Source organism: Camelus bactrianus, chromosome 3 (genome assembly GCF_048773025.1).
Source record: "Camelus bactrianus isolate YW-2024 breed Bactrian camel chromosome 3, ASM4877302v1, whole genome shotgun sequence".
In the NCBI taxonomy this organism is placed as follows: Eukaryota; Metazoa; Chordata; class Mammalia; order Artiodactyla; family Camelidae; genus Camelus; species Camelus bactrianus.
Window position 1 is genome coordinate 24,607,057 of NC_133541.1, and position 17,317 is coordinate 24,624,373.

Below are 17,317 nucleotides of genomic sequence, written 5' to 3' on the forward strand. Positions count from 1 at the left end.
GAATTGTAATAGCTTCAAGTGTAATGAGGTCTTGGATTACTAGGGCCACCTTGTCTTATAAAATACTCTGCAAAACACTTAGCGGAACACACCGTCATAAACACCTCTGAACAGAACGGCAGATGGTTTTGGGCAGCTCATGTGTTTGGAGGTAAATATATATTTTTTTGAAAAATGGCATTTATTACTTGAAAGTTGTATTGGGTGTCAAGGATAATCCAACTTGAGATAAGTGTCTCCTTTGTAACCAGTCTATATTAAGAAGACAAAAAAAAAAAAAAAAATCAAGATGAATAGTTGCTCCATTCTGTTTCCGGCAAAGTAGACCAAGGTCTGAAAAAAAATCAGCGGGCCTTCAAACCACAGCCCAAAGGACAGTAAACCCACATACTTGCCCTCCCCAGACCACACTAGAGGATGGAACTTTCCCCTGGGATCCCTTTTCCGAGACATTTGTTTTGCTTCTGGAGAGAACCAAGCCAATAGAAGTGCCAGTTAAGAATTACACTGAACTCCGCCACAGTTAAAAATGAAAGAAAACAAATAATTCGAATGTGGCTGACATAGGCATTCTCTTACTTAATGAAAATTACAATGAAAACATATTTAATATCAAGTAATGAAATATATATATAAATATATATATTTATTTATATATAAATATTTATATATATATATAAATATAAAATTTGCTTTTATCAGTTAGCTGCTGTAAGCCACCATTGCAGCCACAACAAATGCAAACCCTCTGAGTGACACTCAAGGCTCTCCATGCTCTGGCCACTTCGTTCCAGCCATTCCACCCTTACATCTCACGGCTCCCTTCCAGACACGCGGGCGACTTCCCCCCAAACCTCATCATCCCTTTGGTTCCTTTCAGCCTTTGTAACTGCAAGCAAGACTCCCTTTCTGCTGAGGGTACTCCCACACTCTGATGGCTGTTTGTCCAAATCGTAGGCTTCACCAGCATTCCTATCAAAGACCTGCTGTTTCACTGAGGCCTCCTGGAGTCCCCACCTAGATGTGCCAGCTCCTCCTTCTCCGAGTGGCCTGGGCGTGGTCAGATGTCCTCTCCCAGATGCCTGGCATAGCAATAGAAGTAATAACAAAAGAAGAAAACAACTGACTTCTCTTAAAGCACTTTACCTGTTTCAGCTCACTTAATCTCTTCAGCAGCCCCTTGGCAGGGAAGTACTGGGATGGCTTTTCTATAGTCCTGGAGACTGAGGCTCAGAGGGCTAAATCCCCGCCCAGGGGCACAGAGCTCCTGAATGTGAAATCTGGGATTCAGATGCGGGCCGTCGGATTTCAGTGCCAATGAGATTAAATCGCTAGTCCAGGCGCCCCTCTCCTGAGCAGACGCTGTGTCCAGTTATCTTTGCCTCAGCTGCTGCATTAAATTCAGCCTCTAGTAATCACTGGATAAACAATGAATGATTTATCGTAGCCTGTGCGATGATGCGTGCAAACTAAACTCACTTCGCAGTAACTGCAAGTCAAAGCTTTATGCTGCACGTAGTGATGCGTGTCAGTCATATCTCAGTACAGCTGGAAGACAAAACCCCAGCCCCAAAAGCAACAGTGAGTGAATGAACCTAAGAGAGAGAAGGCTCCTGCGACCTGGGAAGCAGGCCCTCGGCCCTCCGGTGCGTCCAAGGAGCCCACAGGGAAAACACATTCACTGAGTCCTGGGCCTGGCATGGGTTTTCTATTGTAAGCTTTGTCCAATGATAATGTGAACCCATGACAAGTTTAGGAACGAGCTACACCTCCATTTCTCACTCTTTTTTTTTTTTTAATTAATACAAAACTCTGGCATAAGCATACTGCTTTCAGGATTAACCTTAATCTTTTTTTTTTCTTTAGCATATTCTGCAAAGAAGGTCATTTGTTTCTTTTTCTTTTCATTTTCAAGTGGAGAAATGTTAAGAATTTAGGAATGCAGACACAGATGAAATTACAATGTCTTTCCAAATGCCAACAAAAATGCTCCGAGTCTGATGAGATTCCCTGTGGCATGAGTTTGTTTAAAAAAATCCTGTCAATTCATTTTCTTGTTTTTGTTGGTGGATAGAGGTATTTTAAGGAACCAACTGGAGTTCTTCACATCTCATCCTCTAGGTATTGCTGGGCAGGTGTCCATAGATGCCAACGGAGACCGGTACGGGGATTTCTCCGTGATCGCCATGACCGACACGGAAGTGGGCACCCAGGAGGTAAGCACATGGGACTTCTGCCCCAGCTGCTCCTTCTGCCTGTTGAGATTCCAAGGAATGTGTCTGTCCTGATGTCCCAACTGCTGTCCCCAGAGCAACCTCCAAATAACAATGAGCTGAACACTGGGAGTTTCCAAGGGAGGGCTTCCTTCTGGTTGAGGGTACCAGGGAAGACTTCAGGAAATGGCTCCATGTTTATCCTAAGTGGAGTGATCCTACTTTTCAAGTGGCCAAGACTCACACCTCAGTCCTGAGAAGCAGGACAGGGGTCGGATAAGAGATGTAAAGTGAAATTGTGTATTTATTTCCTCCCTTAAAATTTGAAAAAAAAAAATTTTTTTTGGCGGGTGGTGATTACAAACTGGACATGCATTAGCATCTCAGAAGATGATGGAGTTTCAGGATTGCATCAGGAAGAGAAGACAGTGCCCTGGACACAAAGTGAGTCTCCGACACTATCTGGGGTGTGAGCTCGCTGCCTCAGCTTCCTCGGCTGTCATAAGGAAACCATAATCTCTTCCTTGCCAATCTCACACGATTCTTGTGAGTATCAGAGAAGTTGGAACTGAGAGAAGTACTATCAAAACTTTACATGATAAATATATAAAGATTATACAAATATGCAGTGTTTCAGGTCCAATAATGGCACTTCCCATGTGCTTCTCTGATGGCTCCGACCCAGGGTTGATGTTCCTGTAACATTTCATGTGTCCTGGCACAAGGGACTAGCTGTTTTTCTCTTAATTCTCATATACCTGGCCTCTGTGGGAGGGGCCGAGCCAGCAGCACCTGGCCCTTGCTACATTTAAAGCACGATTTTTTCACACTTTGATGGGCTGGATTTGATGTATATGCGAGTGTCCCCCTCTATTAAGGGTGGATCGTTATAGTCTATGCTAGATGGGGTTGTTGTGGGGATTCGGGAGTGAAGGTGCATCAAGTACTTGGCAAGTGCTCAGGACGTGCCAGTGACTGTTCGATTTTGGTGATGATCTAGGAGTCTTTTACTCAGATATCAAATAGCCCGTGAGTGCTTGCTGGGCACTTCAGGAGAGAGTAGGGAGGGGAGGTCACAGGCCCCCCAGGAGCAGAACTGAAGCCTGAGAGCCTGGGTGTGAAGATACTTCTAGATCAGAGCTCCGGTAGCTGATGAAACAGTCGTTTAAACCAGAAACTGTGGGTGAACCTCACACTGAGCCGTAAAGAATATTATTTTTTCAGGGGCCAAGGGAACCAACTGAGGAGGTCAGCCTGGAAGTGGGGATGAAATTAAAGTAAATTCATCAGGGAGGAGAGTGTAAGCCCGGAAGTCAGGATGGGGAATAGTCTTCCAGAGGAGGGTGAAATGGGAAGTTCCTAAAGATGCTCTTCAGTGCTTGAATTATTGGCCAAGCTAAGTGGGTGGCGTGGGCTGCACATATGCTTAGCCTGAGTATAAGACTCGTTCTGATCTCACATGTCCCTGAAAGTCACTTGGGCTTGACAAATGGCTGACCTAGCGGCAGAAGGGTGGAGCAGCACCCTCTCTGATGAGCACGGGGAGAAGACCTGAATTCCGAGATTCTTGCTTTCTGTATGAAGTTTCCCTGCCATGGGGAGCCAGTTTTCCCTAAATTAGGCTCACCTTCAGAGCACCGTTGGCAACTGCAAATCTTGATCTACAGTCCTCAGAAACACACTGTTTACAATCGTGTGAAGGAGAGGGGAGCCCCACCTGTGCCTCCTTTGGAAACAAATCACTTTGACCTTTCAGTTTGTGTATTTGTTTTCTTTTTCTGTTCCTGTTCTTTTCTTTTTTTTTTTTTTTTGCTTCGACATAGGTTATTGGTGATTACTTTGGAAAAGAAGGTCGTTTTGAAATGCGGCCGAACGTCAAATATCCTTGGGGACCTTTAAAACTGAGAATAGATGAAACCAGGATCGTGGAGCACACAAACAGCTCTCCTTGCAAATCATGTAAGTTTAGAGACTTAATTGGATCTGGGTTTCATCATCCGTGGTATCAGGGTAACACAGGTGTTCTTCAAGGAGCTCATGTTCTGAGAGTTCAGGTGTCTTTTCCTGATGTGTAAAACCCACGGAACAATTCACAGACTGGCATCCACATTCATCAGCGGCTTCGAGGTCCTTCTTCCCCTCTGCCCTTATCCAAAACGGTAGGAAGGCTTCTCCCTATTGTTACATCTCTTATTGTAACCTTGGAGTATTTGAGTTTACCCTACTAGGGAAAATTAAATGATCAGATATGAAATGTCACTCATTCATCTCTTGTTTCAGAGTTTGTATTTATCCTCTTACCCTTCAGAACCGAACAATGTCCCTTAAAAACCCAGAAATTTACAAATTAGCAAATAAGTGTAAAATCTGTTGTTCACGAGCAGCCTTGTCATAAATATAGAAGCAAAAGGATGTTCTGATAAGGAGCTTACAAATAGGAAAATGGTTGGAAGTCACTGCTTTGGAAAGACCCCTTGATAAGCTATTGAGGGGGAGCAAAGTGAGAGTCGCCCTTGACCTTTCAGGCCAGTTGTCGCCTTCAGCTCATGTGTGTGTGCTCCCTGTGTTGTGGGAACAGCCCTCAAACTGTGAGGTCTTTATGTATGTGCGATAATTACGGGAAGGAGTGTGGCAGAACTATGTTAAGAACACAGTCTCTGGAGTTACTGGGCCTGGATTTGAAATCCCACCCTTGTCACTTACTGGTTTTGTGAGCCCCAGGAGCATTCCATCACTTCTTTAAGCCTCAGTCTTCTCATATGTGAAATGAAAGAAATGTATCTATCTCTTAGGACTGTTTTGAGGATTAAATATGATAATGCATGAAAGACTTTATCCTAAACTCTTCCTATACAAGCTAGCTACTTCTCATTTTTATATAACTGGGACACAACTGAACTTGATTGTTGCAAATTGTTACTCACATTTTCACAAAGCTATATAAGACATTTTGACATGAAACTCTGCCTTTGGTGAGAGAACATCTAACAATAGAACACTGACCCAGTGAATTTTTCACCAAATCTTCCAGCACTTTGAAGTGTCACCATCCATCTGTGAAAATGAGAGATGCTGGGTCAGTCCCATGGTCTGCGCGGTTGTCTTCTCTGCCTGAAAACACAAGAGAGTGTGGATATATCTGAAAACCTCAGTTTCTAGTTTTCCCCATATCCTCCTTGACCCTGCTTTATTCCCATTGTGCTCACTTTCTTGTAACAGTTTGTTTATCTAGTACTTTCTTAAGTGCTTTTTAAGCTTTGCCCTTGGTTTAAAAAAAAAACAAAACCAAAGACCAAAAAGTGAAACCTCAACCACTCCCACCCCCTACAAACAGGATCCCCTAGAAAATGTTTCTTAGAAAGAAAGGAAAATTGGAAAGTTTGCCTCAAGTGGGAAATTGAGAAACATCTTCCATTGAATGAAAGTTTTCAGTGAATGAAAAGTCAGAATGAGGCATTTCTAGCTGTTTCTCAAAATGAACTCAGATTGTCTGTGTTTCTTTTTCAAGCAGGTGGCCTAGAAGAATCAGCGGTGACAGGGATTGTCGTGGGGGCCTTACTAGGAGCTGGCTTGCTAATGGCCTTCTACTTCTTCAGGTCAGGACCGCTTTATAGAGTTTTAACATTCACTCTCCTTAATTGCCTCTGTCACTTGCCTTGGCACTCTCCTTGTGACTTGCTTGCCTCTTGCTCTTACCCAAAAAGCATGGCGGTGAAAAGAACAAAGCCGTTCCTCTGGGGTGGCCCTGGGTTTGGTGGTCAGCGGGGCGGCACACTAGGCAGGGGGTCAGGGGTTTCTGCTGCGTCGCCCTGTGGCCGCATAGCCACTGCCATTGTTTGCTCACAAATATACTGACCCGGATTCCTACCACCCACCGTGTGCGTAAGTGGAGAAGGAATCTGGACAAAGGGGAAGTCAACTTCCCTGTTCTCAGGCTTCCTCCAATTCAGAAATAGGTGCTGGGTTCACCTTCTGTAGAGGAGGAAGTGGCTCTGAGCAGTCCCTGCTCTCAGGCTGCTCTGTGCTCAGGATTTGAGAATGCTTAGTTACTGTGGTTAAGCCTCAAGTCTTGTAAAATTGTAGTATTTATGTGTGTTCAAGATACTGATAGTTTTGCTTCTTGAGGGCTGTCCATTCCTTTGTAATCTTTGGTGGTTGAATTTGTGGCTTATTCTTAAGTCATTAGACCGCGATTTTTTCATTTCTGAATGGAAATGTAACTCTGGGTGTCTGCAACTCTTTGTGGAAACAATTGTATTCCTGTTCTAGGGCATATCCTGGGAGTTGGGGAGAGCGTCTGTGGCAGAATAGACAAGACTTAACCCACAAGACACCCAGGGAAGAAGGGGAAGGCTTGTTCTATGGCATCTGGGAAAGCAGGCTAATTTTCCTCCTTGAATGAGGGCATGACGCCTTGGGGCACACTGCTTTAATCTCTGCCCAGGGTTTCATATTCTGTCACTTCTCATTTATCAATCCAAACCCAGATGTCCCTTGAGGTCATTCTTTGTAAGAGAAACCATAGTTATTTTGTAGCCAAATGAAGTTTTATTACTACATTCACTTTCCCTTTACCCAGGAAGAAATACAGAATAACCATTGAGAGACGAAACCAGCAAGAAGAAAGTCATGTTGGAAAACATCGGGAGTTACGGGAAGATTCCATCAGATCCCATTTTTCAGTGGCTTAAAAGGCAGCCTATTCTTTTGGCTTGAGATTCTTTGAGGAGATAGATGGGATGAAAGACATCAATGGAACAGAAGGGGCGCTCTTGAAGAACTCATTCTTTTAAGCAGTTAGTCATTTCGTTGTAAAATTTCTTTAGAAGCTCAGGAACTATTGTTAATCAGCATATGCCTCCCAGCCTTTCATCTCATGACAAACAAATATAAGACTATAACGTCACTCTGTTCAATGTTTATACTGTTTCAAGGGCATATGATTAGATTTATGTCTTGAAAGTCTGGTGTCCCCATATCTTGATGGCTTTGGGAGGTATTTCACAGAAGGCTATAAAATTTTTTCTTAAATGAAATGTTTTATAGCTAGAATACAATAATTTTTACAAGCAGAATATTCTTGGACAGAATTTAACCCCAAGAAGAAGAAAATATAATGAAAAATCTCAAGGTTGGAAATACTGCATTCCTTTCTGCAGCACTGGTGGATGGATCTGAGGTTGAGGACTGCTCTGTCCAGTGTATACATTCGGGTCCTGACCTTGTATCTTGAAAAAGGATTTCCTCCCTGTCTCCTTCGGCGTCTCATAAAAGCTACTCTGGAAAGTTGTAACTATTAATGAGATAAGAGGACTTACACATGAAAAGCAAATCAAAAATGTTTCTTTTTTTTAAATATAAAAAAGCCCTATTTCACACTAACATTTTATTTTTAAGTATTTTAATCTTATATTTTGCTATTAGAAAATGTGTCTATTTTTTCATTTTGGAGATTAAATTTCACTTATATTTTAAAAGCATGGGTAAAGTGTACAACAAACCAATAGTGATGAAAGATGCCTCTCTTTTTCTTCCTGCTTTCCTATTCCCCTTGGCCACAGCCCAATACTAATTGCCGCTTTAATTACAGAGACCTAGAAATGTATTAGATTGTAGACTCTACAGGAATACATCAGTTTACCCGTTTTATATGCAAGTCATTTTAGAGATAGACTCCTTCCAGTTCTGGCCAAACGGCGAGTGTCAAGATCAAGGATGAAACATTAGAATTAAGTCAGACTTTATAAAAGGAGGCGGCCCTCTTTTCTTAAGAGGAACTTTAAAGAGAGTTAGACCTTGACAATAAGCATAGAAATAATCAACTTAACAAATGCATCATGACATTGTACCAAAATTCACAATGGTGATTTTGGTTAAAAGAGGGAATTGAAATAGCTACTGTGTTCCCTTTCGGGGAACTCGGCAGAGCTTGGCGGTCATCCACTAATAACCCGTGTAATGGGGGGGTGGGTATGCAGAATTTGGACAGAGTTGAATAAGTATTTACTGAATCTCTACTTTGCACCCAGTACTCTGCACATAGGTTTAAACTCAGGTTGCCACTCTTCATTGATAATTTGTGGAGAAGGTAGACAGTGAGGGAAGAATGGGAAGTTGCCAGATCAGTGGATCATCTTATAATGGTGTCACTAGGATCTTTCCTCAGTAACATCTTAAGCATCTGGAAAATAGTTTTAAAGGTTATCTTCATGTCAGTAAAAGGCCATTTCTAGGAGGAAAATTGGGGAATTTAAGAAACTAGGGGAATATAGGAATTGGAGCAATTCCTTGGTAGTGATGGAGGTCGGGGCTGCACAGATACCGGTGGAGGAGGAGGCAGGGTGGTGAGAGCGGTGTGTCCGGAAAGTTGGCCCGGGCTCACTTTCCCGGAGGAGCCTGTCTCCTTCACTCCAATCTCAGCCAGTCAAGCTGAATGGATTATTTCTGCGTGAGGCACATTTCCCCTCTATTGTTTAAAAATGGAATGCAGGCAGCTGGAGAACATGATAAAAGAATGAACTACAAGCCACTGAAAGAACTATGTTGTAGTTCTCCACGCTGGGTGCAAAGGAAAAAGTGCTGAATTCAAAACAGGATGGAAAAAGAAGGCGAGGAAGGCCAGCTCCAGAAATTCTGCTCCAGGAAGAGAGTTTGGGAAGTAAAACCAGGCAAGAAAAGCGTGTGACCTCTCGGGACTCCTCAGTTGAAATCAGAATGAAAGGTTTGCATCTATCTACTTTTCATGAATTGAGAGCTTATTTCTCTCTCATTTTTATTTTTCCATATAATTTAGAGATATTCATCTTCTATTATCTTGTGTTTGTTTAAAAAAAATTAAAATTTTGAGCCCAAGTGCTTATTACAGGGAAAAAACACTCTACCTTGGTTGCAGTCTTTGGGTATAAATATTTCTAACCTTTCTAGAATTTATATAGGGGCTTGTTAGCATCTTTAAAGTAAGTATCTTTTATTTCTACTTAAGGTAGAGGAATGGTTCTAAACTTAATATTCTATCCCCAGATAAAAATCTTAAAAATTTTTAGTGAGAATTTAGTCTTTTAAAAATGGTAGAGCAAATCCTGAGGTTTCTGATACCTGGGTGCTGTGTTCTTCCAATCTTAAAGCGATTCTAGGAGTCCTCAGATTGATTGCTCATTTACATGTCTGTTGTCCATTCTCTCGTCCCTGAAATCCTCATGTGCGTTACCAAAAGTCTATTGTTTTGAAAACTCCCTTAAATTGGGAAACCTTTGCTCAAAGTGTAAGTGTTTGGCCCTAGGTTACCCTGGGTTAAGACTTCTGGAGATTATAACTCAGATTTAAGTTCCTAACTGCTAACATCTTTGACAACTAGTCATTCCTCCTTCTCCAGTAGCCTCATATCATACAGTAAAAGAAGTAGGACTTTAGTTCTTAAAACAGTTTATAAATTATTACCTTGAATTCCAGGGTGTTCAGATTTCAAAAGGGACACTTTATCAGTATTTTCTCATCTGGCCAAACATCGGCTGACATTGATAGAGGTCAAAATAGCGTCTACTCTTGGTGTTGAAAATAAGCATAGGTTTTATGGTCATCATCATCTTAGAGTTTTTTTCTTTTCTGGACTCAGAAATAAAAGCTTTCTCCAGATGATCACATCTATCCAGGAAGGACTTTCTATATAGAGTGTATGTCTTCTCCCAGACTGACCAAGCTTCCACGAGGACATCCCTGTAAACATTACAGTTCTCAGAAGCACCATCTGCATGTCCTTTCCTGAACCGCAGACGTGGCGTGGTTCTTTACACGTCAGAAGCTATATTTTAATGGAGGGAGGGGGGAAGGGTATGGAAAGATAATGCCTCCTTTTCTCCTCTTCCTTAAATTCAAAGACTTCTGCTTTGGAATGGTCAGTAACTTCTCCCTGTTCACAGGCTTCTGGGATCATTAACTTCCTCAAGGTAGCCTTTGTGCCCCTAATGGACCACTTTCCTCTTCAGGGCCACTGATTTGGGGAGCATAAGATTTGCCATTGGCAGTGAGATTAAGGCCATTGTATAGACCCCATATAGACAGAGACAAGAGTTCAGAGTAGGTCCAGTGGTCTCACCACCTTCCTGTGAGTGAGCATACCGTGGCTGTCTGTGGAAGTCTCTGTAGAAGAGCAAATGGAATAGTATGCCATGAGTATTAAAAGAGGGTTTATAAACTGAAAGGAACATGTACCTATGTTTCTTGGGACACAAAACACTCATTTTCTGAGCAGATGCAGCCATGAAGCCCAACACCAAGCAAAGCTAGGTCCCCTGATCTCTGCTTCATGGGTTTTGTTTAGTTATGCCCTGTGGTTCAGTGCTTTGTAAGGAAGCTGAAAATGAGCTGAATTTCTCCTTTAGTGGAAAAAAGTGAACTGATTTAAAAACACGGAATATGTTTAGATGCAGTGTGGAAGCATGGAGAATGAGATGGTGCTGTTCAGAAGGGTCTGTTTCCTTTTTAGTTGATTTTAGAACTACAGAATAACCAGTAATTTAGTTCCTCTTCAGTAAGAAGCTTGGGACACACTCAGCAAGAGGAATCAGGATCAAGCTCTTCCGAAAGAAAGAGGGTAGCATTGCCAGCTGCCACCATCTTTACCACCCCCTCCCTCCCCTCCTGCATCTGCTGTCCATCATGGCTCCAAAGATGATCAGCATCTTGCCCTCACAGGTGGCAACTTGTGGATAGGACCTCCTACTTCCTCACAGGGAGAGGAGACACAATGGCGCCGGCCGGAAGAATGTAGCTGGCTTCTAATCAGAACCCTTCCCTAACTTGACCACCCGCTCCCGGGGCTATTCAGGCCTGTGACGTGCATATGCTCCCACAAACCCGGCTTTGGTTTTCAGCATGTAGGTCTCAGAGATGTCTCTTCCCTAGCTAGACTTCAGGACTAAAATGACTTTCAAAAGGTGCTGGATTGGAGTTTGTTCAGATTTCTCATTAACCACTAATATTATTCACACCAAAGGCAAAGCAGTTCTAAACCAGCCGGTGCTGTTGCTGTTCACATTTTCGGCGACTTTAACGCAGCGAAAGGGTTTCAATGGGAGCTGAGTCTCAGAAGCAAAAACCCACGGTATAATAGCTCTTTGATGTATCAGATGTGGGATGACTCCTAGGGGACGTATTTGAACAAGGAGAATTAAGAGCTAGCAAAAATGCTGCATTGCTTCGATTCACGTGCTTAAAGACCGAAATTTCTATGCTCAAGGAATAAAGGGCCCATTCACCAGTGTAAGTCACAACATAGGCTACCAAGGTGGTTTTTATCTGCTGGGAGAATGTAGCTGTCATAGCACATAATGACTGGGCAGAGAAGGATGAGAAAGAGGAAAATTCGGATTTTTGAGACCGTTATGTCCTGTTTATCATTAATGCCAAGATCTGAAAATGTTCAGTGTGGTGTACCTTACAAGTGAGGTACCCTTAACAGCCTGGAGATGCTGTCAGTTTGCAGGCCTTTTTTTTTTCCCCTGGGGAATCCAAGCTTTGTTCCCTGTGCATGGTGAATAATTGAATCCAAGAGGACCCAGCACAGACACTGTGGGGGGTTACTTCTGCAGTCCTTGTTTTCTGGGCCATATTGTTCATTGTTAATTTCCATAGAGGACTTACAAACAACACCCCCACGAGTCGGGTAGAAAGGTAAATGAAAAAGCCGCACTTTTTCATACAGTTTCATAAATACATACAGTTTATTATTCTAATGTAAGTAGAACTATCTGCATATAATGTGATTTAATTTATTATTGTTTTGTGTAGAAAATGAGAATTAATGACTGTGGATATAACCCCTGTTTTGTATAATATATTTTATTTCTGGTGCAAACTGGTCATTTAAAATACCTACTTCAGTTGGTGTTTGGATATAAATGTGTATGTGTTCTTGTAAATGTTTCTGTTAAGCAAGAATGCCACATGCTCACAGTGTAACAATGTGTTCTCATTAAAAAATACATCCCACAGAAACCTTTTCCTGTTTATAATTCAGCCAACATACACTGCACATACCCATATTCTCTGAGGACTTTTCTGTTCGCCTAGGATCGGTTTAAGTAAAAGGTCAATTGGCAAATGTGATGAATTGTGCTGTTTGAATGATGCCCCTGAATGAACTCAAGAATTTCTGCCCTGAAAAGGGACCTTGGAAGAATTAAGAAAAGAATATATTATTAAAGTGAAGAGCAAACCTTGAATTGGCAGGTAAAAATGAAGTCTTCCTGAATGCTATCACCCTGAGTCTCTACAGCTGGTGAACAGCACGGAGTCACACGTTGGCCTCGTTGGCGCATATTCTGTTCCTTGCCCCTTTGAAGAGGTCCTAAGTCAGTCTTGTCATTCTAAAGAGCCCCTCAGATTCTAGCGTGCTTAGTAAGCCAAGAGCCTCGAGCATCTCCAGGTGCCTCCCGTTGTTAACAGTTGCTTCACCCTCTGGGAGGTTAGTTATGATTTATTTTCTGCCCAAGAAACACATAGCGATTCTTGTGGTTGGATCAAGGAGCCCCAGGTCCTGCTGCTGCTGCTGCCACCAAAGGTGAGGTCCCCTGCCGGTAGCACAAATGCCCCTCACCCTGAATGCCCATGTTTGAGAAGATTCTGCAGCAGGATGCTGACTCGGGGGCTGGGGGGTGGGGGTCGGGGGGCAGGATGTGGGCAGGCATGGCAAGAATGAGGGGTGCGGCCAGGAAACATCCAGAAAGCACAGGGTGTCTCTGTCCACTTTGGCTGCTATAACAAAACACCACAGACTGGGGCTTACACAGCAGAAATTTATTTCTCGCAGTTTTGGAGGGTTTGCTTCCTGGTGAGGGTTTCCTCCTGGCTTGTAGACGGCTGCCTTCTTCCTGTGTCCTCACATGGCTTTTCCTGTGTGTGTGTGTGTGTGTGTGTGTGTGAGTGTGTGTGTGCGTGTGTGTGTGTGTGCGTGTGTGTGTGTATGTGTGTGAGTGTGTGTGTGTGTGTGTGTGTGTGTGTGTGAGTGTGGGGAGGGGAGAGAAAGAGAGGAGCGACTCTCTCTCCGTGTCTCTCCTTATAAGGACACTAATCCTATGACAAGGCCCCACCTTTATGACCTCATCTAACCTTTCTTACTTCCTCAGAGGCCCCAGCTCCAAATACAGCCACATGGGGGGTTCGGATTTCAACATACAAGTTTTAGCAGGGCACACAAACATTCACTCCATAATACAGAGTATTTCCATGACTTTCCCACACCACTTTGGGGACCATGGCCTCTCTGAATCTTTTCATTCCACATCCTACACATTTTGAATTTCTTCATGAAGATCTAACATCCCATAATAGGCCAAAGATGCCTCATGGCTGGAGAGTGGCAGGGGGTATGTCCTTGAAAAAGCCCTGGGGAGCTCGCCCTCACCCTCACTCTAAATCATGGGCTTCTGAGGTTGACTTAAACAGCAACTACAACTGGGAGAGGTGCCGATGACTGCATGTCTTTACAAAAATAGCATTTTAACAAACCATCTATTAGCACCAAACTAGAACCAAGAAAAAGAATTCCTTTTGCAGGCTTTGAGCATCCATGACCATCATTAGCTGCTAAAGCCCCCTCGTTGCCAATTCAAAGTGAGGACACTCTGGAGCCGGACTCCCGGTGTTTAGAGCCTGGCTCTGATACTTCGGCTCTGCAGCCTGTGTGAAAATGGGGATAATCAAAGTGCCAAGCTCATCAGGCTGCTGGGAGGACTTCAGACTTGGCACATAGTGAGGCATTCAAAGGAATGACGACCATACTCTCCTGTTTCTCTGGGTAAGGAGACAAAACCCTCAGTTGGCCATTTTTGAGGATTTCAAGACAATTTGGCTTGATGACACCTAGTCCTGCCCTCTTAGAGGATGAAATGAGAGACTATGGGAGAAAGAGGTCCCTTTTCTGTACACTGTTCCCCTCCCAAAGGGTCCAGGTAGGGGCCAGGAGGGGGACAGTGATGGCCACGTTGCCTGTGAAGCTCTCAGAGGGTGTGAGCAGGTTCACTGAAATATGTTTTCTCCTCAGAGTGGAGGCGCCTCAGCTGGACCAGCGTGTCACAGCCGCCGCACACCTCCTGCTTTCTGCCCTTGGCTGAGAGGGCCCTGAGGACCGCTCCCTGGACCTCATCCCCCAGGCGGCTGAACCAGCAGCTGTGATCCTCAGATCCGCATCTGTCCCCACAACATAAAGGGCCTCATGGATCCTAAAGGACATTGTTCCCACCAGGGGTGCCCTCAGCCAGGCCTGCCCTGAGGATGCTGGGATTTTGTCCCAGATGCAACAGTGGCATCTCATTAGTGCACTAGTGGATGGGGGTATTTTCCAGTGTAGACAAAACGGGGCTCTTATTCCACGGCTACCACAGTGGGCCACGAGAGACCAGGCATCATGCGGGCTGGTGGGAAATGACCGCATCAAGCCTTGAAGTCCCTGGTGCTTATGGGGCTTCTGCCTCTGGGCCCAGCAGCCTCAGAGACCTTCTGGAAAGCCTGCTCGGGTGCAGAAGGTCAGGCGAGGCAGATCTGGGAGGCTGCATTCCAGCTGTGTCACCTCCTCCGCATCCCTTCGCGCAGCCTCCAGGGCTGGGCCCCCTCTGGTGGGGGTGGAGGTGAGGGTGGGGGTAGGGGTGGAGGGTTCACAAATGCTTGAGAAGCACCAGCTGTGCAGGAGAGCCGCGCTCCCCCAGCCAGAGCCGTCTTGGGTGCCACCAAAGGCATTTTATGCTTTCAGGCAAAAATCCAGCTAGACTGCATCTAAATAGAATTTGCCACCTGGTATCTTAGCCTTGATAACTATTCTCAGCATTTTATTCAGAAGGAAAATGAAGAATGAGTGAGAGCGCATTCCCATTTCAATTCCATCACAGTAAATATTTACTGAGAGCTTCCCAAGCCAAGACTGCACTAAGCATCTTAAATGTGTTCATTTATTTAACCATACATAGTTACCCATACGTCACCCCTACGAAGCAGACTGTGGTCATCCTTCTTTTAGAGGTGTGTAAATGGAGGCACAGAGAGGCCAAGGCACTTGCCAAAGGTTTCCCAGCTACTAAGTGACAGAGCTGGGGTTTGAAGTCAGACTGCTGGCTCTAAGGACGACTTTGCCAAACTGCTTAGCCTGGTGGCTTATGGTCACGTTTAGTCTCTCTCAGTAGACCTGCACCCTTTTCATCACCTTCCACATCCATTCAGATGCCTGCCCATCTCTCCCTCTCCATTTTCACTGCCACCAAACAAGGCCATTATCACCTTACCCCAGATTAGCAGGGAGCAGCCTCCTAACTCTTCTTATTTCGAAGCTCTCCCTTTTAACTCATTTTGCTCACCACTGCACGTCAGTCTCCCTAAACTACTGCTGCGGAGGGTTACTCTCTTGTTCAACAAATCCTTAAAGATTCCTATTCCTCAAAGGTCAGACTCCGTATTCTGTGCCTCGTGTTCACAGCCCTCCCCCCTCAGTCTTGCTTTCTTGCCTTATTATTCGCTACTCCTTGTTCAGTCAAATTGTGCTGAAATTGCCTTACTGAAATTGATTTACTTGTCATCCACTAAACATTCCCTGCACTTTCTTGCCAGCAACTTTTATTCCTGCTGTTCCTCCTGCCTGGAAGACCCTTGCCTTCTAATTGGGTCCATCCTTTATCTGCAGTTCACATCCCAGCTCCTCTATAAGCTTCCCTGTCTGGCCTCACACTTGATGGGCCCTACCTTATTTTGTGGCATTTATTGTCTCAGGGGTTATGAATGGGTGGTCTGCAGATGGGTTTTGTTTGGCCAGCCAGTGCTCAGAGAGGGAAAAAAAGAAAAGGAATTTGAATGTTTTGGGATGGGGCAGATGTTCTCCAATTTGCCAGACCCGTACATTCCGGATGTTCTTACACCTCATTTTCTTCACTCACTGACGTTAGGGCTTTGGGACTTGCAGGCACTGCGTGTGCAGCTACTTGGACAATCCCGGGGAGCTTTACGCCCTCTCTTCGACTGCCACCTTACTTATAGTTTTACCATCGTAACTTCCAAGCTGCTGGTCTTCAAATAATTCCCTGACACTTTGGATTTGTTTCTCCTCCTTTCTCATCTTTGTCAAGTATGAAATGATTCCAAAATAAACGATTTCCTGCACCAGGGGAATTATTACCCAAAGAGACTCCATGTAGTTTTGTAATGTTAATACTTACTCCAAAATGTTTCTGCTTTGTGAACTTTCCTTAAAACTGGGAAATTCTTGAATGGCCTCCCACAAAGAGGACTCGAGAACTTAAATTCCAGCTTTTCTCTTTACTAGCTGTGGGGCCTCAGCAAACCACAGGCTGTTCTGAGCCTCAGTTTCCTCCTTTGTACAATCAGGAGACTAATAACTACTTTGAAGGTTCAGCAGAAGCTTCATAAATGGGAGCTTTTACTGTTTTCACAAGGCAGCCTTACCTAGTGCCTCAAGGTCTTGGGTTCCTGTAATCGAGTCTGGCCCCACCCTGAGGCCATGGGGTCCTCTTGGCATGGACCTTGCGCTAGATATGCATCCTTCTAATCTTATCCTCATTTCCTAGGTGAGGATGCTGGGGCATGCCAAGATGGTGGGTGGGAGGTTCCTGGCACAGAGCAACTGCAAAAGCTTGCATCTGTGGTGTGGACCCTCTACCAGAGGCTGTTCTAGGTCCTGAATCTCACTCTGTCCCCACCGCAGCCCTGTGAGGCTGGCACTGTGGTCATCTCTCATGAGACACAGAGAACTTATACAACTTGTCCTCATACCCCCAGCCACGGAATGACAGAACCAAGGTGTGAAAGTAGGAAATCTGGTTCTAGAAACCAAGCTCTCCTCCTCTTTGAAATCCACCAGAGGCACATTCAGTGTTGTTCTAATGTCCCAGGTATGCCTACAAGACCTCAGAGACCCTCTCGCCTTTAATCCTGTCACTTCCTGCCCTAGCACACATCAATCACGATGACAAGAAAATGACTGTGTGCTTATAGCAGAATTTAGGACTGCAGCTCTGAGGTTCTCACATACCATCTGCAGACCGGTGTCAATCTGGGGAGTTTTACCAGTTTGAGCTGAAATAAGAAAAATTAGGACAATAATAGGG

The 17,317-nt window shown here is 44.3% G+C and overlaps 1 protein-coding gene and 1 long non-coding RNA gene across 6 annotated transcripts in view; one reads left to right on the forward strand and one right to left on the reverse strand.

The window, feature by feature from the left end:
- Positions 1–12,206, forward strand: part of NPR3 (natriuretic peptide receptor 3) — a 67,453-nt gene extending 55,247 nt beyond the window's left edge. The window contains exons 5-8 of one of the 2 annotated variants that reach the window (XM_074356814.1): positions 2,122–2,216; positions 4,037–4,172; positions 5,725–5,809; positions 6,793–12,206. In XM_074356814.1, the coding sequence (XP_074212915.1) occupies positions 2,122–2,216; positions 4,037–4,172; positions 5,725–5,809; positions 6,793–6,904 (428 nt within the window). In that variant the 3' untranslated portion in view covers positions 6,905–12,206. Of the gene's footprint in view, positions 1–2,121; positions 2,217–4,036; positions 4,173–5,721; positions 5,810–6,792 lie in introns of both variants that reach the window. The other variant, XM_010955562.3, reaches the window with a different exon arrangement.
- LOC123617009 (uncharacterized) overlaps positions 1–17,317 on the reverse strand; it is a 430,324-nt gene that overhangs the window by 3,631 nt on the left and 409,376 nt on the right. For 3 of the 4 annotated variants that reach the window (XR_012503734.1, XR_006725101.2, XR_012503733.1), the window contains one exon: positions 5,217–5,324. This is a non-coding gene — a long non-coding RNA (uncharacterized LOC123617009). Of the gene's footprint in view, positions 1–4,482; positions 5,325–17,317 lie in introns of those variants that run through there. The other variant, XR_012503732.1, reaches the window with a different exon arrangement.